At 33.9% G+C, this 27,814-nt stretch overlaps 2 protein-coding genes and 2 long non-coding RNA genes across 5 annotated transcripts in view; 2 read left to right on the top strand and 2 right to left on the bottom strand.

The window, feature by feature from the left end:
* stoml2 (stomatin (EPB72)-like 2) overlaps positions 1-26,342 on the top strand; it is a 31,203-nt gene extending 4,861 nt beyond the window's left edge. Inside the window, exons 2-10 of the mRNA XM_007231986.4 lie at positions 19,438-19,590; positions 21,585-21,684; positions 21,790-21,848; positions 21,939-22,040; positions 23,028-23,162; positions 24,060-24,204; positions 24,354-24,433; positions 24,522-24,650; positions 26,013-26,342. Of these exons, the coding sequence (XP_007232048.2) occupies positions 19,438-19,590; positions 21,585-21,684; positions 21,790-21,848; positions 21,939-22,040; positions 23,028-23,162; positions 24,060-24,204; positions 24,354-24,433; positions 24,522-24,650; positions 26,013-26,153 (1,044 nt within the window). The 3' untranslated portion in view covers positions 26,154-26,342. The remainder of the gene's footprint in view (positions 1-19,437; positions 19,591-21,584; positions 21,685-21,789; positions 21,849-21,938; positions 22,041-23,027; positions 23,163-24,059; positions 24,205-24,353; positions 24,434-24,521; positions 24,651-26,012) is intronic.
* LOC125784832 (uncharacterized) lies at positions 1,537-5,648 on the bottom strand. Of its 2 annotated transcripts, none has more exons than XM_049468637.1 (8): positions 5,587-5,648; positions 5,288-5,453; positions 5,094-5,176; positions 4,804-4,980; positions 4,245-4,355; positions 3,739-3,849; positions 2,804-2,920; positions 1,537-2,495 (listed from the first exon to the last, which is right to left on the bottom strand). In XM_049468637.1, exons 1-8 carry the CDS (start codon positions 5,608-5,610, stop codon positions 1,665-1,667), a joined length of 1,620 nt encoding a protein of 539 aa, XP_049324594.1. In that variant the 5' UTR covers positions 5,611-5,648; the 3' UTR covers positions 1,537-1,664. The 2 variants fall into 2 exon arrangements, with proteins under 2 accessions (XP_049324594.1, XP_049324595.1); XM_049468638.1 differs by having other exon boundaries at positions 1,537-2,490.
* Positions 6,293-7,839, top strand: LOC125784836 (uncharacterized). The gene is made up of 3 exons (XR_007427431.1): positions 6,293-6,421; positions 6,506-6,809; positions 6,955-7,839. It is a non-coding gene; the product is annotated as an uncharacterized LOC125784836 (long non-coding RNA).
* On the bottom strand, positions 7,297-8,045 carry LOC125784837 (uncharacterized). The gene is made up of 3 exons (XR_007427432.1): positions 7,943-8,045; positions 7,615-7,812; positions 7,297-7,383 (listed from the first exon to the last, which is right to left on the bottom strand). It is a non-coding gene; the product is annotated as an uncharacterized LOC125784837 (long non-coding RNA).
* Positions 26,343-27,814: the final 1,472 nt, after the last annotated feature.

Here is a 27,814-nt window from a genome sequence, read left to right as displayed (position 1 = left end):
TAATTACATGAGTACCAAGTGACATTACTGTATCATTTTGGATTAATTGGACACCAAACATAGGAAAATTTGGTTGTGCACAATCCAGAGTTTGGTCTTCTTTAAAACCAGCAAATCAAATTGTTATCCAAAGCCACCAAGAAAACCTGGAAGAACCCATACCATACTGTTAATGACTTGCATATTAAGTGATATTACTGTATAATTTTGGAGTAATTTAATACTTGAAAACTGTCTATACTATATTGCATAAAACAGATTTTGGAGTGCTATTAAACAAAAAAATCGAATTGTTATGAAATCACACCATGAAATCCATGAAGAGCACATTATGTATTACTAAGGACATTCATAACAAGTAATATTAGTTTATCATTTTGGAGTAAATGGATGCCAAACTTAAGAAAGTGTCCATTCACTTTATCTAAACCAGATTTAAGAGTCCCAAAAAATCTAATTGTTATCCAATGTCACCAAGAAAACCTAATAACATGATTAACAAGTAATATCATTTTGGAGTAATTAAATACCAAAAATGTCTATTTGTTTGTGCACAAAACAGATTTTGGAGTGCTACAAAAACCAGCAAATCAAATTATTATCCAATTACTCCAAGAAAACTTTGAAGAGCACATTCCATCCTATTAATGACATTGACATCAAGTCATAATACTGTATCATTTTAGAGTAATTGGATACGAAACTTGATTGTGCAGAAACCAGATTTTGGAGTGCTATTAAACCACAAATCCATAATCAACAGCATGATGTCCTTCAAGAAGACATTCAGTATAATATGTTTTTAAGTATCAAGTAACATTACTGTAGCATGTTTGAGTAATGGGATGCCAAATGTTTTCAAATGTCCCTTTGGTTTTTATGGGGCAGTTTATGGAGTACCATTAAACTTGCACATCAAAGACTTATGAAATACCATAAAACCATTGAAGAACTCTTTCCTTACTATTAATGATTTTTGTGTCAGGTGATGTTACTAAATAATTTTGGAGTTATCACACACCAAACACCAAAAACCTTTCTATTGGCTTTTGCATAAATCATACTTGGAGTCAAATATTTATCAAATAAGACCATGAAATCCTTAAACCACACTTTCCATTAGTTTTGTAAGTAACAAGTGATATTTATTTTTTTGTAATTTTATTTCTAATGTGTACTCCATTTTCTCTCTAATTTACAAGACCAAAAACACCATAACATCCTTGAAGAAGACATTCTAAGTTATTAATTATGTACGTATTCATTTATATTACTGTATCAATTTGGAATACTATTTTGTCAAACAAAAAAGTATCTATTCTGTCCTGTATGGACCACAATTTGCAATCCTATTAAACAAGCAATTTAAGTTGTTGTACAATCAGTAAAACACTTTCTAATAATAATTATCACTTAAATGATTTTCCTGTAGGAAATGGAGTAGTTAAGAAATAAGAAATATAACTGAAATCATGCATCAGTACACATCTAGTTAGATTTAATAATGATTATTTAAAAACTGAACTCAATTCCACCACCAAAATCACTCATTTTCACCACAAACTTTAACATATTTAATTACACACACACACAAACACACTTTAGGTGATTTAGAAAAGCACAATTTCCCTGCTTGGTATTTTACACCTGCTTTCCACAGTCCTTCATGCTTTACAATTTTGACAGTGCCATTCCTCCATTGTTGTGTCCAAGGCACTGCTGGGGACAGGAACACAGTTTGGGTGGTACCAGGCATTGCACTTGCTGCATTGGACCATCACCTCATTGTTGTGTGAGGTTCTACAAACACAATAGACTTCAACTTGAACTGCCTCCCTTTCTGGCTTTGCCTGTGCTTTTTCAAAAGGAAATTCTGGCACTCTTTTTTCCACCAATCCTCTGTAGAGTCTTTGCCTGAGTTCTTTCTCCCTGAATTGGCACTCTTCAGGCCTAATACGTTCACAGAGAGCTGCCGCAAATGCCAGTGCAAGAACTCCACAGTTACTACCCGAGTGCTGAATCTGCACAGCAGGTTTTCTAAGGACAAAATGCGGTGCCTCTGGCCGAAGCATCCAAGAGAGCATTTGTTGGGTTGTCTTATTAATTGTTGTGTTCAAGCTGTCGTAAATGCACACCTCATTTGACCCACAAAAAATGTTGCTTGCAGCAATCCAATGATTATCATTGATGTTTAGTATCTGGACAAATGGCTTTCTTGGTGTACCAACAATGCCTCCACGGCGAAGTGCTGAAAAAAGAAGGGACGACTGAAAGCCATCAGTACTAGCATATTTCTGTGCCATGTAATAGGAAGCCGAATCCATTTCATCACTTGTTAGCCATGTGTGGGGATCCAGAATGCTTATCATCTGGTCATGGTGAATGGATACTGGTCTAGACAATCTGCCAGTGGGAATTACTCCTTGGGGTGAATAATTTCCCCAGATTGGCCCGTGGTTTCCCCTCTTCTCTGCAGTTTCCTTTACTGAGCTTTTCTGTTTGACAAAAATGTACCAACACAAATGCATAAAGCAATGTCAACAATAAGCCAGAAATCCATAATGTTTGACAGTACATGGAAAAAATAATATAATATTTTGGCAAATAATTATTGTAATTACTTAGTTATTAGTTATGTTTGAAATTGCATTTTATTTTAATTTATCACAAGAATATTTAAATGTGCAGTTTAATACTCAACTTATTTAATATGTTTTGTTCCTTAATGATTAAGCCAAGATCATTGATTAAATATTATTATTAACGTCACACATACATTACACATTACAACTCAAGTAATTACCTCAGTATGAACTGTCCCTCTTTTTTTCTTTGTTGTTTTTTTCTCTCTTTGAACCAGGGAAGTTGAAGGTTCACAAGATGTGGACGGAGTAGACGTAATCAATGTCACCAGATCTCTCTGTGGAAATATATTTTAGATCATTTATATTAGACAGTGAATTGCATAAGGTTATCTTTAAAATGTTTTATATTCAAATTGTAGTTGTTTATTTAACTCACTTAAAGTCATGTTAAACACATAAGTAACATGTACATCATAAAAAGACAACCTTATTTGGAAGGAAAATAAAGCTTAATAACAGATTAAACGATTAAACATTTTGTCTCATATGGCAACTCTTGTTTATATTTATATTGTTTATGTTTATATTTATTGAGCTACACAAGACACAACAATACAGAAGTCATGAGTAACATGTGAAACCAATGTGTAGCGCAACATGCCAGTCATTTTCGCTGTGGTTTCTAATGTTGTCCCTTAATAATCCATTCTATGCAGTGTATATTCTACCTTTTATCTTCTTGTGGGTGCAACTATTTTTGATGATGAGTGTATTTTAATATGTCAACTTCTGATCATCGTTGAATAATTGAAATAATATAACTAAAAAAATAAGTGAAAAATTGATTTTAAACATCATTCATTTAATGATAGTAATATACACTTCTTGTACAGAAAAAAAGTTGGTCTGTTGTTTGTTTAGTTTTTTGTTTCTAGAGTTTAGTTTGGTTTAGTTTACTGTAGCATTGTTCACCCTTCTGGTTTTGGGGTGGAGATATGAAAAAGGCTCTGTCATTGGAGTAGTTTAATAAGAAAAAAGGTTCAACCCATTTCATCCTCTTTACCTCTTGCAAATGTAAATGTAAAAAATATGTAAATGTCAAACAGGACTAGATAAAGACTAGTTCATCATTAATAAACAACAAAACACACACCTCAGAAGAAGGTATTTTTAGCTTGTCATTATCTGGGGACTTGGCTGTTTTTGACTCCTGGATGTTAGCTTCGGGTAAGACACATGCGGTAGTCACTGAAGATGTTGTCTCCTGTTTGAAGAAGTAAAAATAACAGATTGAAGAATAGAATTAGAATGTATCAATAGAATGTATAATAAAAAATAAAATAGTAATATACACTTCTTGTACAGAAAAAAGAAGGACTGTTGTTTGTTTTGTGTTTGTTTCTAGAGTTTAGTTTGAGTTTCACTACTTGCATACTATAGAATATATTATATTCTGTCAAAATGACAGAATTACAATGACAATTATGACAATAGCACACAGTCTTGCTCTATGTTAGTATGACAGCATTTTATCTTATGTTGTATATATCTACATATATTGCAAATTAAACAAAAATATAATTGTATTGTAAACTGAATCATTATATAAAACCTTAAAAAGTCCAGTTATCAATAAGTAACTTAAATACTCACAGTTACCTTTGAAACTTGTTTTGATTTCAAGAGAAATGGGGTTCTTATAGGGCTGACATAAACTCCCCTCTTGTTTCTCTTTCTTTGCTTCCACTTCTCTGTCTGTATTCTGTACACCTAGAAATTGACAAATATGATTAGAAAATTATATTTCATTTAGATATTTGGTTGTTTTGGTTGTTGTAATGCAATCAGCAATCAAATTAAGATTATTAGAAAGAAAATGATAAATAAAATGGTGGCATATTGAATGTGTCTATAATGTTGACAATAACTGTAGATTGTTCTAACATAATCAAAATGAACAAATTTATATACAAAATGCACCAAATACTAATTATTGAAATGTCTTATATGAGATCACCTGACACATTATTAATAGCTAAATAGATGCACTGTATTTATTATTTACTAATTTGTTATGTCTGAAAACCATCTACAAGTACCCTTTTAATAGTTCATATTATGTAAATCCATGCTGTATACGTCAATAATCAATTGCATATATAATGTCACTATTACATTTATGATATAGTGTAAATGGCTAATGTATTTTTAAACAAACCCTTCTTCTTGTTTTTTCCACATCAGCAAATTCTCTTAAAAGAGCAATGTGTGTGTCCTGGTATGTTGTGACAAAGTCATCAAGTCTCGTCAGGCGTCGTCTTTGAAAGCGGATTTGTTTAAGATCCCACTGGCTCTTCTCCATAATCCCTTGGGTCTTATTGTCTTTTGTGAAATTCTGAAAATAAATGGTCATTTATTACAGTAATATATCATACGAATTGCAGTAGCCTGTGTAAAAAAAATACATATATATATACTGTATATACTATATATATATTTATACTTTACCTGGGCAGTCTTTTTTGAAATTTTGGAAAATTTTTTGGAAAAATTTTCATAAGGAAGTCCTTTGCCATGCCTTCCCAGGTCACCTAGAAAGAATTTAGAAGTATGTCTAAGTCTGGGCCTTTTTAAAAAGGAAAGCACTGCATAAATTATGTGAATATCAGCTGAACATTATATTATATAAAGATATAACCTACCCAGCATCATACTGGTCCACAGTGCTGCATGAGGCAAGAAGTTTGTAGCCAGGGAATTGATGAACGTCTTGGAATAGTACTCATTGGGAGGCCCTTCTAGGTCTAGGGGTGCACTTTCGATGACAGTCCTGAAATGTCTCCGAAAAGGAGTTTGAAATGTGATGTCCTAAAAAAAGTGCAACACATTACTATAGTACATATAATATTATATACTATAATAATATACTATAATACATATACTATAATTATCATTTGGGTAATCATCAAATATTAAAAAGAACACAAAGTTTATTCTGTACCTCAAAGTCCACAGCAACAATCATCTTGTCATTGACAGGTGAGTCTCCAAAAGCAGTTAGCATTGTTTTTAGGTTGAGAAAGTTTTTCTCAACATTCTCAGAACTGCATGGGCTGGAGAACAGTACAGTGCAGCTGAGAAGCATTTCATCCAGGTCTGCCAATGAGCTTGCGGAAGTCAAAAGGCCAAATGTGTGCATGGCCAGCTTGTAATGATTGGGTACACTAAGGAAGAAATGGACAGCATCGAAATGTTATTTGATACACATTACATATAAAATAAATTAATTATTACTGATAAAAACTTTACTCACTGTTTTTTGCACAGCGTTTTTGCGTTCTTCATTATGTGGCTTAAACAGCGGTGAAGAATGGGGTGACTGAAGTCTTCTACAGTGCCTTTTCCAGTTACTATGTTGAAGTACTTCAGCAGCAAATCATTGAGGTTTGTTTGGCAAAATACTTGTGATATGGCCTGCATGAGGACCATAGAGCCATCACACACAAACATCACTGGTTTTGTGCTTCTGTGTCCATGAAGTCTGACATGATCAGTTTGAAATGAACTAAGAAAATACCATACAGACGCAGTTGTGTGGTCACATGTCACATATGTTGCTACAGGGAAAGGAGGAGAGCCTTTACTTTGGTTTCTCACTACAAGCTCATAAACATAGAAGGGTCCTGAGCTGTGTTTTGTTTTCTTTAGAATGCTCCCTGTTGCATCCAGATACACAATGTCCTCTTTTGAACGTTTGTGGAAAATGTCAATGCTTTTCTTGGACCAGAGCATTACCCCTTTAGGGAGCAGGGATACTTTTTGTAGCACCTCACAAGGTGAGTCAATTTTTTTCCTCTACCATTTTCTGAAGACTTAAAACTTCATTCTGATGTTTCCTCTTTTTGTTTCTTTGTCTCCAGGAGATAGACTTCAGAACACCAGGAGTTGGAGCTTCATCCCTGCATCCAGACTCAAGAACAGAAGTCTTTAATTTATGCATGTTTTCTAGATACAGAGCTCTTGGAAGCATGTTTACAAGCTGCTGACTTATTCTGGTTTGTTCTTCTGCTCTGACAGGTCGTCTTTTCAGCTCAGTTTTGCTGTGCACTACCATTTCCCCTCTGAAGAACACATGTGCTTTAAGTGTAGCTTCACTGTACACAACAACGTCTACTTCAACTGGGCAGTCACTGAATGTACAATACCCCGAGCATTTAAAAAGGGGTGCGTTCCTTTTTGATCCAATGACTTTAACTCTGTGGCCTAAAAATGCAAAACTGCAACATGGGTGTACAGATCGAATGCCTTTTGCAAAAATATTTGTCCATTGCAATCCCTTAAAGTGATTCTTTCTTTGATTTTTTCGTAGATTTCTCCAAGCTGAATGTGGAATGAAAAAGAATGTTGGAGGTAATGGAAGATGCTGGGTAAAGAATTCCTCCTTACTGTCATCACTGGAATCCTCCTCCTGCACATCATCCTCCTCCTGCACATCATCCTCCTCCTGCACATCCTTCCCCACCTGGATGTCTTCCACCTCCTGTACATTATCAATTTCCACGCCTTTTCCCTTCTGTACATGTACCACTTTCTCCACATTTTCTTTCTCTGGCACATCTTTTACCACATGTACATCTTCCAACTCCTGCACATCCTCCTCCTGGATGTCTTCCACCTCCTGCACATCAGTATCCTTCTCCTGCACATCCTCCTCTTCCTGGATGTCTTCCACCTTCTGCGCATCTTTTACCTCCTGCACATCTTTCAAATTATTCACAGCTTCTCCTGTAACTAAATCCTAAGAATATATAACAAACATTAATATCAATCAGTATAGTGATTATCAGTACAGTGCTCACAGTATATTGTAGTTCTTGATGTTTGGAAAAACATAACAGATTTCCCTTTTATATTTTTTATTGTTATACCCTGGTTGCTTCAAAACATGTTATGAGGAAGAACATGACAGGTCAAATTATATTTGCATATTACACCTATAAAATTGTTACATACAAGGTTTGACCCATACCTTACAGTGGCTGAAGTGTGCTCTTCTAAGTCGGTACCTATTTGTTGATGTATTGGGTACTCCTAGGACTGTGCACAGCCCTGCCCAAAAGCCATGATCTTTCAGTGGAGATTCACATTTTCTATGCTGTCTTGATGAGCTCTGAATCAACTGAATCTGCTTGGAAATATCTTCTAAAGAAATCTTCAATTTCCTGCTCTGTTGAGTAAAAAAATACAATGTTTTTATATGTGGCATTTCTTTAATGGCATTAATTCTAAATCACACACACACACACACACACACACACAAACACACATAAAATATGTACTAAAATGCAATTACATACCTTTCCAAATGTTTTAAATGTGATTGTTCTAGAGGGAAAACATTAAATAAAGGTATTAAAACATAAAATAAAACTACATTATGCAAAGTATAATAACATGAAAAAGTAGCTTAATTATAAAGGAATGTTAGTAAATATTTACTTAGTAAAGAAGAATTAACTTGAATTTCCTTGCTTTCATGAAAGTGTAACATGGCTAGCTTCAAAAATCACAGTAAAAGTGTATCACATACAACATAGTAATTACTCGATAACAATGTTTATGCTGAAACAAGGCAGAAATATGTAAAACTGTTCATCAACAAAAAAACTTTAAATGTATAACTAAAATATTCAATGATAAAATAGTCATAAAAATCTGGCAATAGTGTATAAAAAGGAATAACTCACCTTTTATTCTCGCTTGGATCCATGATATGTTTGTTCTGATTTGTCACTACAGGTTTATTATGTAACAGTATATAAAAGAAATTAAACAATATGACATGATGCTTCAGTCCAGAGTCTGGAAGAGTTCTGGAAGGACTTTACCTGTTGATGACCCTAAGCACATGGACTGAACCAAACATTGGGGTAACATTCCTCCACTAAGAAAGCCCATTTTTTTATATTACTAGCCCATTAGTTACAAAAAGGGCTGCTTCAAATTTAATATTGCAAAAATGAAAAACAAATGTAGTTATAAATATGAAGTTTAAAATGATATTTTTATTTTTATTTAGGTACAGTGTGGAGTTCCCCCCCTCTAAACAGGGGGTGAGAAATCCTGTCACCTAAAGGGGTGTTCCCAATTAGAGTTGTCATAGCAACCTGGCCTAGATGACTTGACCTGAAGACAGTGGAAAGACACTGACTTTGGTGGAATGAAGTGAATGGAGTGGAGTAATGTTAAACAACAGGCAACAAGATTACACCATGCAAAAAACTACACATAATGCACAAAACATATTTTTACAGTTTTATTTACCATGAAACTGCACAAACATTAAAAGTAATACTAGTAGAAAAACTTAATTATAATACTGCAATTGCATGGCTCCAAGATCCTACAGTCATATCACTTGACACTTATATATGTTCAAGTATGGAATATGTCTGGATTAGATTCATAGGACTCCAAAAATCTGTTTTGTAAAAAAATTAATAGACACTTTTTCTAACTTTGGTATACAAGTATTCCAAAATGATACAGTAACATAATTTGATAAGAATTTCATCAATAGTACGGAATGTATTCTTAAAGGTTTTCTTGGTGACATTGGAAAACAAGTTAATGTTTTATAGCACTCCAAAATCTGGTTTATTCACAACTGAATAGACATTTTTTCTAAGTTTGGTATTCATATACTCCAAAATAATACAGTAATATCACTTGTTACTCATGCCATTACTAGTATGTTATGTGTTTATCAAGACTTTCTTGGTTTTATTGGATAACAATTTGATTTGCTGGTTTTATAGGACTGTAAAATCCGATTTATGCAAAAGCGAATAGACATTTTTCCTAAGTTTAGTATCCAATTACTCCAAAATGCTACAGCAATATCACTTCATATGCAAGTCATTAATAGCATTGAATATGTTCTTCAAGGTTTTCTTTGGGTCTTTGGATAACAATTTGATTTGCTGTATTAAAAGCACTCTGGTTTAAGCACAACCAAATAGAAATGTTATCTATGTTTGGTATCCAATTACTCCAAAATGGTACAATTATATCACTTGTTACTCATGCCATTAATAGTAAAGAATATGGACTTCAAGGTTTTCTTTAAGTCATGGGATAACAATTTAATTTCCTGGTTGTATAGGACTCCAAAATATGGCTTCCTATGTTTGTTATTCAATACTGCAAAATGATACAGTAATATCACTTGATACTCATGTCATTCATAGTATAGAATGTGTTTTTCAAGACTTTATTAGTGGCATTGGATAACAATTTGATTTGCTGGTTTTATAGGACTGTGAAATCTGGTTTATGCACAACCAAATTACCACTTTTTCTAAGTTTGGTATACTCCAACATTATACAGTAATATCACTTGTTACTCATGTCATTACTAGTATGGAATGTATTCTTCAAGAATCTCTTAGTGGCACTGGATAGCAATTTGATGTGGTGGTTTTACAGGACTCTGAAATGTGCTTTATGCACAACCGAATAGACATTTTTCCTAAGTTTGGTATTAATTCAGTCCAAAATGGTACAGTAATATCACTTGATATTCATGTCATTAATAGTGTGGAATGTGTTCTTTAAGGCTGTCTCAGTGGCATTGGATAACAATTTGATTTTCTGGTTTTATAGGACTCCCAAAACTGGTATATGCACAACCAAATAGACATTTTTTCTATGTTTTGTATCCAATTACTCCAAAATGATACAGTAATATTCTTTTTACTCATGTCTTTATTAATATGGAATGAGTTATTTAAGGTTGTCTTGGTGCCATTGGATAACAATTTAATTTGCTGGTTTTATAAGACTCCCAAAACTGGTTTATGCACAACCCAATATACATTTTTTCTATGTTTGGTATCCAATTACTCCAAAATGATACAGTGAAATCACTTGATACTCATGTCAATAATAGGATAGAATATGCTTTTCAAGACTTTATTAGTGGCATTGGATAACAATTTGATTTGCTGGTTTTATAGGACTCCCAAATCTGGTTTATGCACAACTGAATAGAAATTTTTCCTAAGTTTGTTATCCAATTACTCCAAAATGATACAGTAATATTCTTTGTTACTCACGTCATTAAGAGAATAGAATGTGTTCTTTAAGGCTGTCTTGGTGCCATTGGATAACAATTTGATTTGCTGGTTTTATAGGACTCTGAAATCTGGTTTATGCACAACCGAATATATTTTTTTTCTAAGTTTGGTATATAATTAATCCAAAATGATACAGTAATATCACTTGTTACTCATGTCATTAATAGGATGGAATGTGTTCTTTAAGCCTGTCTTGGTGGCATTGGATAACAATTTGATTTGCTGGTTTTACAGGACTCTGAAATCTGGTTCATCCACAACCGAATATACATTTTTCCAAAGTTTGGTATCCAATTACTCCAAAATGATACAGTAATATTCTTTGTTACTCGTGTCATGCATAGTATGGAATGTGTTCTTTAAGGCTGTCTTGGTGGCATTGGATAACAATTTGATTTGCTGGTTTTATAGGACTCCAAAATGTGGTTTATGCACAACCGAATATACATTTTTTCTAAGTTTGGTATCCAATTACTCCAAAATGGTACAGTAATATTCTTTGTTACTCATGTCATTTCTAATATGGAATGTTTTCTTTAAGGCTGTCTTGGTGGCATTGGATAACAATTTGATTTGCTGGTTTCATAGGACTCCAAAATGTGGTTTATGAACAACCGAGTATACATTTTTCCTAGGTTTGGTATCCAATTACTCCAAAATGATACAGTAATATTCTTTGTTACTCATGTCATGCATAGTATGAAATGTCTTCTTTAAGGCTGTCTCAGTGGCATTGGATAACAATTTGATTTGCTGGTTTTATAGGACTCCCAAATCTGGTTTATGCACAACTGAATAGAAATTTTTCCTAAGTTTGTTATCCAATTACTCCAAAATGATACAGTAATATTCTTTGTTACTCACGTCATTAAGAGAATAGAATGTGTTCTTTAAGGCTGTCTTGGTGCCATTGGATAACAATTTGATTTGCTGGTTTTATAGGACTCTGAAATCTGGTTTATGCACAACCGAATATATTTTTTTTCTAAGTTTGGTATATAATTAATCCAAAATGATACAGTAATATCACTTGTTACTCATGTCATTAATAGGATGGAATGTGTTCTTTAAGCCTGTCTTGGTGGCATTGGATAACAATTTGATTTGCTGGTTTTACAGGACTCTGAAATCTGGTTCATCCACAACCGAATATACATTTTTCCAAAGTTTGGTATCCAATTACTCCAAAATGATACAGTAATATTCTTTGTTACTCGTGTCATGCATAGTATGGAATGTGTTCTTTAAGGCTGTCTTGGTGGCATTGGATAACAATTTGATTTGCTGGTTTTATAGGACTCCAAAATGTGGTTTATGCACAACCGAATATACATTTTTTCTAAGTTTGGTATCCAATTACTCCAAAATGGTACAGTAATATTCTTTGTTACTCATGTCATTTCTAATATGGAATGTTTTCTTTAAGGCTGTCTTGGTGGCATTGGATAACAATTTGATTTGCTGGTTTCATAGGACTCCAAAATGTGGTTTATGAACAACCGAGTATACATTTTTCCTAGGTTTGGTATCCAATTACTCCAAAATGATACAGTAATATCACTTGTTACTCATGTCATTAATAGGATGGAATGTGTTATTTAAGGTTGTATTGGTGGCATTGGATAACAATTTGATTTGCTGGTTTTATAGGACTTCGAAATCTGGTTTATGCACAACCAAAGATACATTTTTCCTAGGTTTGGTATCCAATTACTCCATAATGATACAGTAATATCCTTTGTTACTCACGTCACTAATAGTATGTAATGTGTTCTTCAAGAATGTCTTAGTCGCATTGGATAACAATTTGATTTGCTGGTTTTATAGGACTCCGAAATCTGGTTTATGAACAACCGAATATACATTTTTCTTAGGTTTGGTATCCAATTACTCCAAAATGATACAGTAATATTCTTTGTTACTCATGTCATGCATAGTATGAAATGTCTTCTTTAAGCCTATCTCAGTGGCATTGGATAACAATTTGATTTGCTGGTTTTATAGGACTCCGAAATCTGGTTTATGCACAACCAAAGATACATTTTTCCTAGGTTTGGTATCCAATTACTCCAAAATGATACAGTAAAATTCTTTGTTACTCACGTCACTAATAGTATGTAATGTGTTCTTCAAGAATGTCTTAGTTGCATTGGATAACAATTTGATTTGCTGGTTTTATAGGACTCCGAAATCTGGTTTATGAACAACCGAATATACATTTTTCTTAGGTTTGGTATCCAATTACTCTAAAATGATACAGTAATATTCTTTGTTACTCATGTCATGCATAGTATGAAATGTCTTCTTTAAGGCTGTCTCAGTGTCATTGGATAACAATTTGATTTGCTGGTTTTATAGGACTCCCAAATCTAGTTTATGCACAACCAAATAGAATTTTTTCCTAAGTTTGGTATCCAATTACTCCAAAATTATACAGTAATATTCTTTGTTACTCACGTCATTAATAACATGGAATGTGTTATTTAAGGTTTTATTGGTGGCATTGGATAACAATTTGATTTGCTGGTTTTATAGGACTTCGAAATCTGGTTTATGAACAACTGAATATACATTTTTCCTAGGTTTGGTATCCAATTACTCTAAAATGATACAGTAATATTCTTTGTTACTCATGTCATGCATAGTATGAAATGTCTTCTTTAAGGCTGTCTCAGTGGCATTGGATAACAATTTGACTTGCTGGTTTTATAGGACTCCCAAATCTAGTTTATGCACAACCAAATAGAATTTTTTCCTAAGTTTGGTATCCAATTACTCCAAAATTATACAGTAATATTCTATGTTACTCATGTCATTAATAACATGGAATGTGTTATTTAAGGCTGTATTGGTGGCATTGGATAACAATTTAATTTGCTGGTTTTATAGGACTCCAAAATCTGGTTTATGAACAACCGAATATACATTTTTCCTAAGTTTGGTATCCAATTACTCCAAAATGATACAGTAATATTCTTTGTTACTCATGTTATGCGTAGTATGAAATGTCTTCTTTAAGCCTATCTCAGTGGCATTGGATAACAATTTAATTTGCTGGTTTTATAGGACTCTGAAATCAGGTTTTTTCACAACTGAATAGACATTTTCCTAAGCTTGGTATCCAATTACTCCAGAATGATACAGTAATATCATTTGTTACTCATGTCATTAATAGTTTGCAATGTGTTCTTCAAGACTTTCTTGGTGGCATTGGATAACAATGTAATTTGCTGGTTTTATGGGACCTTAAAATCTGGTTTATGCACAACCGAACAGAAATTTTTCCTAAGTCTGGTATTCAATTACTCCAAAATGATAGAGTAAAATCACTTGATACTCATGTCAATAATAGTATAGAATGTGTTCTTCAAGACTTTGTTAGTGCCATTGGATAACGATTTGATTTGCTGGTTTTATAGGACTCTGAAATGTGGTTTATGCACAACCGAATAGACATTTTTTCCATGTTTGGTATCCAATTATTTCAAAATGATACAGTAAAATCACTTGATACTCATGTCAATAATAGTATAGAATGTGGTGTTCAAGACTTTATCAGTGGCATTGGATAACAATTTGATTTAATGGTTTGTAGGACTGAAATCTGAATCAACATTTTTCGTATGTTTGATATTTAATTACTCCAAAATGGTACAGTAAAATCACTTGTTACTCATGTCATTAATAGTATGGAATGTGTTTTTCAAGACTGTCTTGGTGGCATTGGATAACAATTTGATTTGCTGGTTTTATGCGACCTTAAAATCTGGTTTATACACAACTGAATAGACATTTTTTTCTAAGTTTGGTATCCAATTAATCCAAAATTATACAGTAATATCACTTATTACTCATGTCAATAATAGAATGGAATGTGTTCTTCAAGACAGTCTCAGTAGCATTTGATAACAATTTAATTTGCTGGTTTTACAGGACTCCAAAATCAGGTTTTTGCGCAACCAAATAGACATTTTTCCTAAGCTTCGTATTCAATTACTCCAAAATGATAGAGTAAAATCACTTGATACTCATGTCAATAATAGTATAGAATGTGTTCTTCAAGACTTTGTTAGTGCCATTGGATAACGATTTGATTTGCTGGTTTTATAGGACTCTGAAATGTGGTTTATGCACAACCGAATAGACATTTTTTCCATGTTTGGTATCCAATTATTTCAAAATGATACAGTAAAATCACTTGATACTCATGTCAATAATAGTATAGAATGTGGTGTTCAAGACTTTATCAGTGGCATTGGATAACAATTTGATTTAATGGTTTGTAGGACTGAAATCTGAATCAACATTTTTCGTATGTTTGATATTTAATTACTCCAAAATGGTACAGTAAAATCACTTGTTACTCATGTCATTAATAGTATGGAATGTGTTTTTCAAGACTGTCTTGGTGGCATTGGATAACAATTTGATTTGCTGGTTTTATGCGACCTTAAAATCTGGTTTATACACAACTGAATAGACATTTTTTTCTAAGTTTGGTATCCAATTAATCCAAAATTATACAGTAATATCACTTATTACTCATGTCAATAATAGAATGGAATGTGTTCTTCAAGACAGTCTCAGTAGCATTTGATAACAATTTAATTTGCTGGTTTTACAGGACTCCAAAATCAGGTTTTTGCGCAACCAAATAGACATTTTTCCTAAGCTTCGTATTCAATTACTCCAAAATGATAGAGTAAAATCACTTGATACTCATGTCAATAATAGTATAGAATGTGTTCTTCAAGACTTTGTTAGTGCCATTGGATAACGATTTGATTTGCTGGTTTTATAGGACTCTGAAATGTGGTTTATGCACAACCGAATAGACATTTTTTCCATGTTTGGTATCCAATTATTTCAAAATGATACAGTAAAATCACTTGATACTCATGTCAATAATAGTATAGAATGTGGTGTTCAAGACTTTATCAGTGGCATTGGATAACAATTTGATTTAATGGTTTGTAGGACTGAAATCTGAATCAACATTTTTCGTATGTTTGATATTTAATTACTCCAAAATGGTACAGTAAAATCACTTGTTACTCATGTCATTAATAGTATGGAATGTGTTTTTCAAGACTGTCTTGGTGGCATTGGATAACAATTTGATTTGCTGGTTTTATGCGACCTTAAAATCTGGTTTATACACAACTGAATAGACATTTTTTTCTAAGTTTGGTATCCAATTAATCCAAAATTATACAGTAATATCACTTATTACTCATGTCAATAATAGAATGGAATGTGTTCTTCAAGACAGTCTCAGTAGCATTTGATAACAATTTAATTTGCTGGTTTTACAGGACTCCAAAATCAGGTTTTTGCGCAACCAAATAGACATTTTTCCTAAGCTTCGTATTCAATTACTCCAAAATGATAGAGTAAAATCACTTGATACTCATGTCAATAATAGTATAGAATGTGTTCTTCAAGACTTTGTTAGTGCCATTGGATAACGATTTGATTTGCTGGTTTTATAGGACTCTGAAATGTGGTTTATGCACAACCGAATAGACATTTTTTCCATGTTTGGTATCCAATTATTTCAAAATGATACAGTAAAATCACTTGATACTCATGTCAATAATAGTATAGAATGTGGTGTTCAAGACTTTATCAGTGGCATTGGATAACAATTTGATTTAATGGTTTGTAGGACTGAAATCTGAATCAACATTTTTCGTATGTTTGATATTTAATTACTCCAAAATGGTACAGTAAAATCACTTGTTACTCATGTCATTAATAGTATGGAATGTGTTTTTCAAGACTGTCTTGGTGGCATTGGATAACAATTTGATTTGCTGGTTTTATGCGACCTTAAAATCTGGTTTATACACAACTGAATAGACATTTTTTTCTAAGTTTGGTATCCAATTAATCCAAAATTATACAGTAATATCACTTATTACTCATGTCAATAATAGAATGGAATGTGTTCTTCAAGACAGTCTCAGTAGCATTTGATAACAATTTAATTTGCTGGTTTTACAGGACTCCAAAATCAGGTTTTTGCGCAACCAAATAGACATTTTTCCTAAGCTTCGTATTCAATTACTCCAAAATGATACAGTAATATAATTTGTTACTCATGTCATTAATAGTATGGAATGTGTTCTTCAAGAATGTCTTAGTGGCATTGGATAACAATTTGATTTGCTTGTTTTATAGGACTCTGAAATCTGATTTATGCAAAAGTGAATTAACATTTTTTGTATGTTTGATATTTAATTACTCCAAAATGGTACAGTAAAATCACTTGATATATATGTTATTAATAGTATAGAATGTGTTTTCCAAGCCTTTGTTAGTGCCATTGGATAACAATTTGATTTGCTGGTTTTATAGGACTCTGAAATGTGGTTTATGCACAACCGAATAGACATTTTTCCTATGTTTGGTATTCAATTACTCCAGAATGATACAGTAATATCACTTGTTACTCATGTCATTAATATAATGGAATGTTTTCTTCAAGACTTTCTTGGTTTCATTGGATAACAATTTGATTTGAAGGTTTTATAGGACACCAAAATCTGGTTTATGCACAACCGAATATACATTTTTCCTAAGTTTGGTATTCATTTACTCCAAAATGATACTGTACAATCAGTATACATGCATGACATAAATAGTATGGAAGGTATTCTTTAAGGATTTCATGTTCTGATTTAAGAAGAATTAGATTTTCTTTTAGATTTATAGCACTCCGAAATCCTTTTTATACAAAACCGAATAGATAGTTTTGGTATTCAATTACTCAAAAATGATACAGCAATATCACTTCAAACATATATCTGGGATACATGAGAATAAGATCTTTAAGAATTTAGGGATGTGATTTTATAACAATTTGATTTACTTATTTAATAACACTCCAAACCTTTTCAAAACGTTACACTGTTCTACAGATAAGAAGTGGTCTTTCTGGTGTATATTTGTGGATTAGATCTCGTTAAATCATGTTTAATTAGGTGTAAAACTAGTCTCTGCACGAGAAGCGCCAGTCTCCGCTCCTCCGGGTGCGCTGTGCACGCTGCTACAGTAAAACACGGTTTAGACGCGCACTTCAGTTTTCGGTGTAGATAGCGCGACCGAGCGTTTTCTAAGTGCAGATGGCGTGACCGCGGTGTTTAAATGGTTGGGGCTCTGAAGCTACACGTACTTGAATTAGATTGCGATATAGTTCCCACACTTACTGTAGTGCAGTTTGTGCTGTTTTAGTTGAGTTAGATTATGGTTTAGTTAGCATACTTTCACTATAGTACAGTTTCTGTTCTCATAATTGAGTTAGAATGTGACGTAGTTCCCATAATTTAAATAATACTGTAGCAGTAGAGTTTGTGTTTGTTCTAATTGAGTTAGATTGAGATATTAAACCCACTCATATAGTTCCCACGCTTACTATAGTACAGTTTAAGCTGTTTTAATTGAGTTGGATTGAGATACAGTACCCATATCTTTTTACTATAGTACAGTTTGTGCTGTTTTAATTGAATTAGATTGTGATTTAGTTAGCATAGTTTCGCTATAGTACAGTTTTTGTTCTTAAAATTGAGTTTTAATTTTTTTATTGTTGTTTTAATTGAGTAAGATTGTGGTACAGAACCCATATTTTTATTATAGTACAAATATTGCTGCTGTAATCGAGACTGAGGTGCAGTACCCATACTTTCACTTATAGTACAGTCTGTGCTGGTTTTAATTGAGTTAGATTGTGATATAGTTCCCATACTTTCACTTATTGTACAGTTTCTGCTCTTTTAAATTAGTTAGATAGAGTTTAGGGAGGACAGACCAGACCCTAATAGCAAAACATATTCAATAAACTTTCATTGTTTGGTTGCATTACATATTTTAAAGTTGATGATGGGAAAACAACGTTTATTTAATATTTATTTAACACAGGCATCAGTTTAAGTTTTAATTCTGACATTGAATCAATGTTAATTTAAAGATTTTGAATGGTTGATGCTCTGAATCTAAACTCTCAATGTTTTTTGATATTACACATTTAGTTATAACTTACAGGCTAGACATACCACTATAATTTAACTCAAGGAATTTTAGCCAATTGTAATCCTTTTCCATCATACATTAAATACATCACAAGTATCGGTTGGAAATATCGATTAAATTGGCCAATGCCGTTATAATGTTTATGCTTTCATGCATCCCTTACAAGGTAAAAATCATTACTCTAGTAAGACTAGAGTACAGTTTAATTAAGCATTTTTTTAGTTGATGAATGTTACCTATGTATTTAAGATAGATAAATGTGTGTTAGTTGTAGAGCAGTAGTCAAACTTGCTTTATACCTTTTGCTCTGCTTTCAAAAGAAAAAAAAGTCTTGTCAGGTATGTGATGAATGTTAAGACTGGGGTGTGATTTACTGAGTCAGAGGCTTCAGGTAGAAATCAGACCTCTGTCCTATATAGTAATGAGAGAGAGAGAGAGAACGGAGGAGAGAAGGTTCTATGAAAAATGTATTTGTGTTGTAATAAATATTGTTTTCAGTTGTACTAAACGGTCCTCTTTAATACCCAAATGGTTATAACCGTGTGAAAATGCGTCCTACCTAGTGCTAAACTGTGTTGTACCTTTCCTAAAACCTCTTCAATTAAAGTGTTCAATATAACTTCAATTAGTTTTAATAGCATAAATATTAGGAATTTATGTTTATGTGCATGTATTTGTTTCAGCACTCTCGACAGAACGTACCAGTTCTATGGGGGACGCGGGCTCAGCAGCGCTGGGCTTCCAGCCTCCCCATGAATACGGTGGTTCTCTTCGTACCGCAGCAGGAGGCCTGGGTGGTGGAGAGGATGGGGCGCTTCCACCGGATTCTTGAGCCAGTAAGTTTTGCCCAGTTCACATTCTAATCATACATTTATTTCATGAGTGTCATTCCAGTCAAAGGATATTTTAATCACATATTTACCTCAGCAGTGCTATTCCAGTCGGAGGTTTACCTAAGTACTGTTATTCTAGTCATAAATATACGTTTGTAGTGCTACTAAAGCCAGCCTTAGTAAACTGATACCAAGCTTAAAGAATGCTGAATACCTTATTTTTTGTGTTGAATTTGTTCGAAAAATGAACATAAATCTGCCGTATCGTGAGTCCCTGGCAGCTCTTTCCCTCATTTCCTGCGTTGAAAAATAGCAGTATTCTGATATATGCATAAAAATCCTAACATTACAAGAAACTAAGGCTGTCCACGACCAACGATTTTGTTGGTCGACCAGTGGCCGTCATTTACTCCAACTAATCGACTAATCGACCCCACACTACCCCCCACAACCCCCCCATAAAAAAAAAAAAAACAAAAAAAAAAACATTTTGACCGGGATACACATCTGTGAAGTTTTACCTTAAATGCCGGGTTGCCGCGTCCATGCTAATTTACCACCAGTGCTGGGCACCTTACTTTAAAAAAGTGATTAGTTACTAGTTACTCCTCCAAAAAAGTAACTAACTTACTAACGGAGTTACTCCACTACAACTATTGCCAGTAAAAGTAACTATTGCATTACATTTTGTTATTCGCCCCGTAAAAAAATAACAAAAGAAAATCAATTATGTATTTACTATTATTATTAGAAAAATAACAAACGAAAATAAACCCAAAATGTTGACAAAAATATAATCTAACGAATAAAAAAAAAAAAAAAAAACGAAATTCTCCACACAACCAAAGAAATGACTAAGACTTGTAATACTGAAGAAAAAAAAACGGAAAAACAAACACACGTTTGAGGATTAAATTAAACAAACCAAACCACACTGAAAGGAAAAATGTATACATAAACAAATCAAAAGAATGGACAAAAACAACAATCTAATGTGTGCCCTGCGCAATGAACGAGATAACTGATCGGCGCACAGCACCATGTTCGCAGCATTGCCGTGTACATTGCCTTTTTTCCGCGGGAATTCTAAACTCTGCCATTACTTCGCTGAGTCGCTCTGCTATGTTAGCAGCTGTGTGGCTCACTCCCAACTCTTTAGTTTCCAGCACGAATGAATGCAGTCACCAGTTATCAGAAATAAAATGCGCTGTGACCGTCAGGTAACTTTCCATCTGGTTAGATGTCCATATATCCGTTGTGAAGCTGAGTGCTTTACAGTTTTCGATCTTGTCCTGAAATGTTTGTTTTGCTGTATTTGCTCTTAACTGTGTGCATCACTCTTTCACGTCCTGGCACATGGCCACATTTTTAAATCCCTCACCACTGATGATATTCACAGGTCGCATGCCCAGCGCTATTTTGTCAGCTATTTTGTCAGTTATGTAGTGATCCCATATTTTAGAGCTCCTTCCAGACATGGCCAGAATGTCTTCTGTCCTTGTCAAACAAATCACCAACGGCAAATTCGTGTCACGTCTTCCTTTGTCAAGCCGTTGAAATTAAAAGTTCCAGAAGCCCTTTGACAAGAGCAGGTTTTTTTCCTGCGACCAATCGACCAATGGAATTTGGTCGACTAGTTATTTTTTTTTTTTAAGATTAATCGATTATTTGTCGTCAGCCCTACAAGAAACAATGTAATATTACCTAAATTACTATTCATAATTATTTGATGTATACAGTTTTTTTTTTTGTTGTTTTCAACAGAATAATTTCTGTTGCCAAGTTTTTGGTGCTTCCCTGATTTTATCTTAAAACAGCAGCTTCAAAATCCGGTTGATGGTCTAACTACATAGGCTTTCTTGTCTTGTTCAGTTTAATTAAATTAAAATTGACATATTATAAAAAACCACACCATACTATAGTTAAAAATAGAGATACTGAAATTCCTCTATGTATCCTGAAACATAATAATAATTCATAATAATTCATTTCTACAGGGGCTTAACTTCCTAATCCCTGTATTGGACAGAATCAGGTACGTACAGAGCCTGAAGGAGATAGTGATAGATGTTCCAGAACAGTCTGCTGTATCTCTTGGTGAGTAAATTTATATATGCATTAATATCATTTATCTTTACAGAAACAATGGTGTTTATTTGGCTTCTCTGGTTGATATAAAATGATGTATACTCTTTCTTTCAGATAACGTGACTCTCCAAATAGATGGAGTTTTATACCTCAGGATACTCGACCCCTTTAAAGTGAGTGATTTTAGACAGTGCTTTATTCTAAGTATCTCTCGTGTTGGATGAGTGTAATCCTGTTGTTCTCTCTTCTCTCTCGTTTTTCAGGCCAGTTATGGAGTGGAGGATCCAGAGTATGCTGTAACTCAGCTGGCTCAGACTACTATGAGATCAGAATTGGGAAAGCTCACTCTGGATAAAGTCTTCAGGGTATTGGAATCGTTTTTTACTTCCTTTAGATTGTTTCTGTAATAGTTTTACACTGTATTTTGTGGAATGGATACATCGGTGTTTAAAAATAGAAATAAAATAATACTTTAATGGGGTTAAACCCTCTGATTTTTGCTGACTCCACCATCAGGATTGGGTGATGTATGGGTTTAGGGGCGGGGCAGCAGCAGCAGTGTGCCTTTGATGGCGGTGAGACCCAGATAGTTGGACTCCAGCAGGGGAGCGGTATTATTGATGGTGGTCATTCCACCATCGTTTTTGAAACTAACCGATTAATCAAGATTGAGTACAACTTTACATTAATAGAATTTATTGTTCAGCTCTCCTTGGAAAATAAGCTTATTTTTTATCATTTGTTTCTGACATAATAATCTAACTATGGACTATTAAAAATAAAATTGTAGTGCGATAATAACCATGTGAATATTAGATTTTCTTAGATCAACTTCTTCATATATATATCCAGTAAATGTGACCATATTTGTGGGTCGGAACAGCAGATTCAGCAGGAAATCTGGTGACCTCTTGTGGTCCTGTAAAAGATCAATACGGATATGGTCATGAAAAACCTGAAGTCATGGAATCTGGAAATAGCAATTTCCAGACCTGGATACATTTTGGAAAAATACCCAGAAAGTTTTGAGAAGTCATGGAAATTTGGTCTACAAATATTTGTGTTTCAGTTTATCGATGGAGAAAATCTATTTTGAGCTAATAAATATATCAGCTCAGAGTTAATTCAGTAATTTAGCCCTACAAAATGGCGCATAGAAAAGTCACATAATTTTTAATTTTTATCATTTTAATGTAGTTCTCCAAAATATTGTGGCTATTACAGCCAACATTGTGTTCTTGCGTATGAAAGCTGTAATGAAAATCATATTCTGTTTTAATATAAAAACCTGATGGTGATGATGATAATTAGATAATCTAGCTGAAATAACCTCTTTGACCTTTTTCTGACAGGAGCGAGAGTCCCTCAATTCGAACATTGTACACTCCATCAACCAGGCGGCGGATGAGTGGGGGATTCGCTGCCTCCGATACGAGATCAAGGACATTCACGTTCCCCCACGGGTTAAAGAGTCCATGCAGATGCAGGTGAGCACATCAAGTACAGCTACTGATGACATACAAACATTAAAGTAAACCAAAAAACGCATTGGGGTCTTCGGTTCAAGTCCATACCTGGGTGGAGTTTCCATGTTCTTCCTGTGTTTGTATGGGTTTTCTCCCACAGTCCAAAAAAAACATGGTAATTAGTTAAAATAATTGGTTACCTTAAATTGACCCGGTGGGTATGTATGTATTTATTTATCCATGTGTGTGAAAGTGTGTGTGTGTGAATGCCCAGTCAGGTGGACGGTAGGGTGTTGATTTTAAAGCATCCTCAAGTTTCTTAAAAGGTGTTATATAAGTGTAACAGCATTACGTTACTGAATGAATATTTATTCATAAAAAAAAAATAAGCATAGAGAGGTCAGGAAGAGTGTCTACCTGTAATTAACTCTACATAACTTTAGAATAAACCCAAATAAACATAAAATCAGTGATCAATGAGAGTGTCTACCTGTAAATAAACTAAAATACTATTAGAATAAACCCAAATAAACAAAGTCAGTGGTCAGTGAGACTGTCTACCTGTAATAAACTCTACATAACATTAGAATACTAAACCCAAATAAACAAAGTCAGAGATCAGTGTCTACATGTAAATAAATTAAAATACTATTAGAATAAACTCAAATAAACAAAATCAGATGTCAGTGAAAGTGTCTACCTGTAATTAACTTGATATAACATTAGAATACCAATCCGAATTAACAAAGTCAGTGATCAGTGAGAGTGTCTACCTGTAATTAACTTTATATAACATTTAGAATACTAATCCGAAATAAACATAAAGTCAGTGGTCAGTAAGAAAGCATCTGAATCATTGTGTATGAATTGTGTTTTGTGGTCTGATTGGTCATGGTTTGGTCTATATCTTGTGTACAGGTGGAAGCAGAGCGGAGAAAGAGAGCCACGGTTCTGGAATCTGAGGGAACGAGGGAGGCGGCCATAAACGTGGCAGAAGGACGCAAGCAGGCCCAGATTCTGGCTTCTGAGGCCGAGAAAGCAGAACGGATCAACAAAGCTGCAGGTAAAGAACGTCTGGGTCTGTAGATGACCTTGAAGACTCTGTATATACACTAATTAAATTGCATGGCTCTCGATACAGTGCAATAAAATATCATCCTTTTGCCCACCTCTATTTCAGGCAATGTCAATTTTTTAATATTTGTTTAACAGGTGAAGCAAATGCTGTGTTGGCCAAAGCAGAAGCGAAAGCGAAGGCCATTCGTCTTCTGTCAGCTGCTCTGACCCTGCAGGTATGTTCTGCTTGAGTTTTAGAATCCACTTTTTTTCCAGTAACTAAAGAAAAAGAAGAACTGATCGTTCTGTTGTGGTTTTGAACAGAATGGAGATGCAGCAGCGTCCCTCAGTGTAGCGGAGCAGTACGTCACCGCCTTCTCCAGCCTGGCCAAGGAGTCAAACACCATCATCCTGCCCTCAAACACAGGAGACATCTCCAGTATGGTCACACAGGTAAGCCTACCTAACCTTTTTAACACACACACACACACACACACACACACACTACAAATACAAATTACTGTGCTTTAAAACCCTGATTACTGAAGCACCGTGCTTGGACACACATGCTGTACATATTAAAGCATTTTGTTGCAAAACACTGACTCTAATGTGAGCCCTAGAGTAGTATTTACTGTCCAGATAAGTTTTCCTACTAGATTGTGGACCTTTTTCTGTGAGATTTGATTGCATTTAACAAAAGTTGGAAAAACTCTTCTTAATTTCCTTGATTTCAGAAGAAACAGTGCTTGACTGAACAAGTGTTTTTGTCCATATAGTGAGTGTGTATAAATAGGGAGAGACAAAATTCTCATTTTAACACTTTTTAAATTGTAGACCTTCTGAGCTTGCAATTAAACAATAAGCTGATTGGCTCCTTTAGTTAACAGATTAACATATCTGTTAACTGATACCATGTTGAGCATTGCAAAAATTCCTATTCACCTTAACCCCCCTGATTTTAACTGACTCCACTCTGAGCTCAAATTTAAAATATGCTATATAAAAATGGTAGGAGTAGTTCTGAAGGGGGCACTGGGTGATGTATGGGTTTAGGGGCGGGCAGAAGGGAGAACTGATTGGGCTGATTGGTGTGCTTCACTCGCCTATAGGACAGATGAACCTAAGAGGGGGCTGCAGAAGCGGACATTACTGTAATAAATGCGTTTTTAAAGGTTAGAAAAGGTTTCTAAAAAAATAAAGCAGGACTGGTATTTTTCATTACTTTAAAAGAACACATTTCAGCTAAAAAAATATGTTTTCTTTAATGATATAGCATTTTCTGCTTGGTTGTGAACCAAAGGAACGTACCTACATATATAAATGGACTCTACATAAACTCTACAACAACTTTTCCCTAATTATTGCTGACTAGTAATCCACTTTTTTAATAACAAATTTTTTTAATCAGGCAACCTTTATTTTGACTCTGAAGGACATTAGGCCACCTGCATTTTTAATGTAGCTGAGCATTTACAAATACAGGGATTGACATGACAAAGAAAATAATAACAAAATTTAATCTTAAAAAAAAAACAGTAAATAAAATATAAAAATAGATAAAAAAAGATTTAATAGAATTAGAATTAAAAAATTATAATAATAATAATAATAAAACTTGGTTTAATACGAAATTAAGATAAAAAAAGGTAAGATTAATACAACAAAAATAATTTAAATTAAGGTAAAACTAACTTACATAGTACAATAATTTAAAAAAATGTAAACTCAATCAACTACTTATTTTCAAAGCATGTGCATTATTATCAATTACTTTTTTAACCCATGTTTTGTCTTCTTCTCTTTCCTCACTAGGCCATGGCTATTTACGGGAGTTTAGCCAAGACGCAGTCTGCAAAAGCCCTGGAGAACGTGAGCTCCACAACTCCAGACTTTCAAGCAGAGGAGAGTTTATTTCCTGAACCTCCGGCACCTCAGTCCACCTCCAGCTCCTAGATCACACCTTCCAACACAAAGTGACACACAACCTCAGATACAGGACAGGACTGACCCGTACCGCCCATGAGGAGATATTCTCATCTGCAGAATGTCCTCAGGAGGACATGAGAGCCATGAACACCACCCTGAAATGCTGGTTATAGATGAGAGATGACAGAGAAAGGATTAAAAAAGTTATAACAGTGACTTTTTTTCCACTGGAAAGCTTGATATCTAGAGTTTTTTTTCCCCTGTGTGTGTTTCTCTTTTTTTGTACTATTTTCTTTTGGAAAAAGTTAAGTTGCTGCAATTTTCCCTCCACTTCAAATCCAGATTGTTTGCTTATTTACAGATTTGCAAAATTTTTTCCCAATATTGTAAGACTCAATAACTATTTCGGGCCTCATTTTCTATAAATTAAAGCACTTATGTTTCTTTTATGTGTATATTATCATTGTCACACATTGAGTGTGTGTTTCTTTGCATTGAAAAATCAGATAATTCTAATTAAATTACTGCACTTATCTGATTATACAAATATAAACATAATCATATAAACAGCATTAACCAATTTAGATTAGAGTAAAGTCTAAAAGTCTGATTATGATATCAGATAAAGGAAGCTATATTTTAGCTCAGTCATCAGATTTCAGTTTATGTATACGTTGAGTATTCTGGGATGGTTTAGTTACTTGATGTTTAGTTCATGTCTAATTCTGGGAGTTTATTGGCTAGTTGCAAAGTGAAAATCTGATTACTGACCTATTCATAGAAACTTTTCCCAAAACAAAGTGTTTCCCATCATTTGATTACCTAAATTCATGCAAACACACGCATATAAACACACTCAATCTTGCGTCTCCATGTTTGCTGTTTTTTTTTTTACTTTTTAACAATGTGAATACCTTGTGTAAAATATTTGTTAACCTGGAATTTTGGAGAAAACGATTATTTTGTGTGACAACGATAATATATTAAATTTATCTGGTTTGAGTGGAAGCTGTTGTCGCCCAGTTGTTGGCCTTTTTTTTGCTGGTTTTTGTTTAGGGCCTCAAAAAGTAAGAATAAATATAGTAAGAATAATAAACCTCTTGTCAACAGTGTCATATGTGTATCCTTTTTAGTATGTCTGCTTTTGGTTTCTTTGTTTTGTTAAAATGGTACTGGGTAACATGCAGTAGCATTTTGGGAAATGTTGATTTCCCAAATTAAATCATTTAGTTAATTAAATCATAGCCATTAAGGCGTAGCCAAAAGGTCCTTTAGTTTCACAGCTGACAAAGCAATCAGCTATCAGGGTTTGTGCACAATATGACTGCAAAAGAAAGGTTAAAGGGTCTGCATAATGTCTGCGTCAGCTTCTCAGTTTTTTACTTAGAATTACACCCTGTCTCACTGCAAGAGACTCCAAAATATCACCATAATAAATTCAGAGATTAAAATAAAAATAAACCAGTTCACTTTCCATTTTCTTACTAAAGATTATACTTGGATTAAAGGAGCTTTCATGTAATATTCAGTTTCTTTGTTGGCATTAATATACAGAAAAGTAAGCTTTATTATTCTCTGGCTACAACTTAATTATCTCGTACCCATGCCTTAATTAAGTAATGGCCCGTACTTATTATTTCATTCACAGACCTTAATTATCTCATTCACACACCTTAACAAGTCGTGGC

Source organism: Astyanax mexicanus, chromosome 20 (assembly GCF_023375975.1).
Source record: "Astyanax mexicanus isolate ESR-SI-001 chromosome 20, AstMex3_surface, whole genome shotgun sequence".
Classification (NCBI taxonomy): domain Eukaryota; kingdom Metazoa; phylum Chordata; class Actinopteri; order Characiformes; family Acestrorhamphidae; genus Astyanax; species Astyanax mexicanus.
The sequence above is the reverse complement of the archived record's forward strand: the minus strand, read 5'-3'. Positions and strand labels throughout refer to the sequence as shown.

Excerpts from the sequence above, each read along its gene's own strand:
- LOC125784832 (XM_049468637.1), bottom strand. The coding sequence starts at position 5,610 with ATGATTGTTGCTGTGGACTTTGAG. Across the intron at positions 4,981-5,093 it reads TTTCAAAAAAGACTGCCCAG|AATTTCACAAAAGACAATAA; the intron begins GTAAAGTATAAA and ends ATTTATTTTCAG. Across the intron at positions 2,921-3,738 it reads TAAAAATACCTTCTTCTGAG|AGAGATCTGGTGACATTGAT; the intron begins GTGTGTGTTTTG and ends ATATTTCCACAG.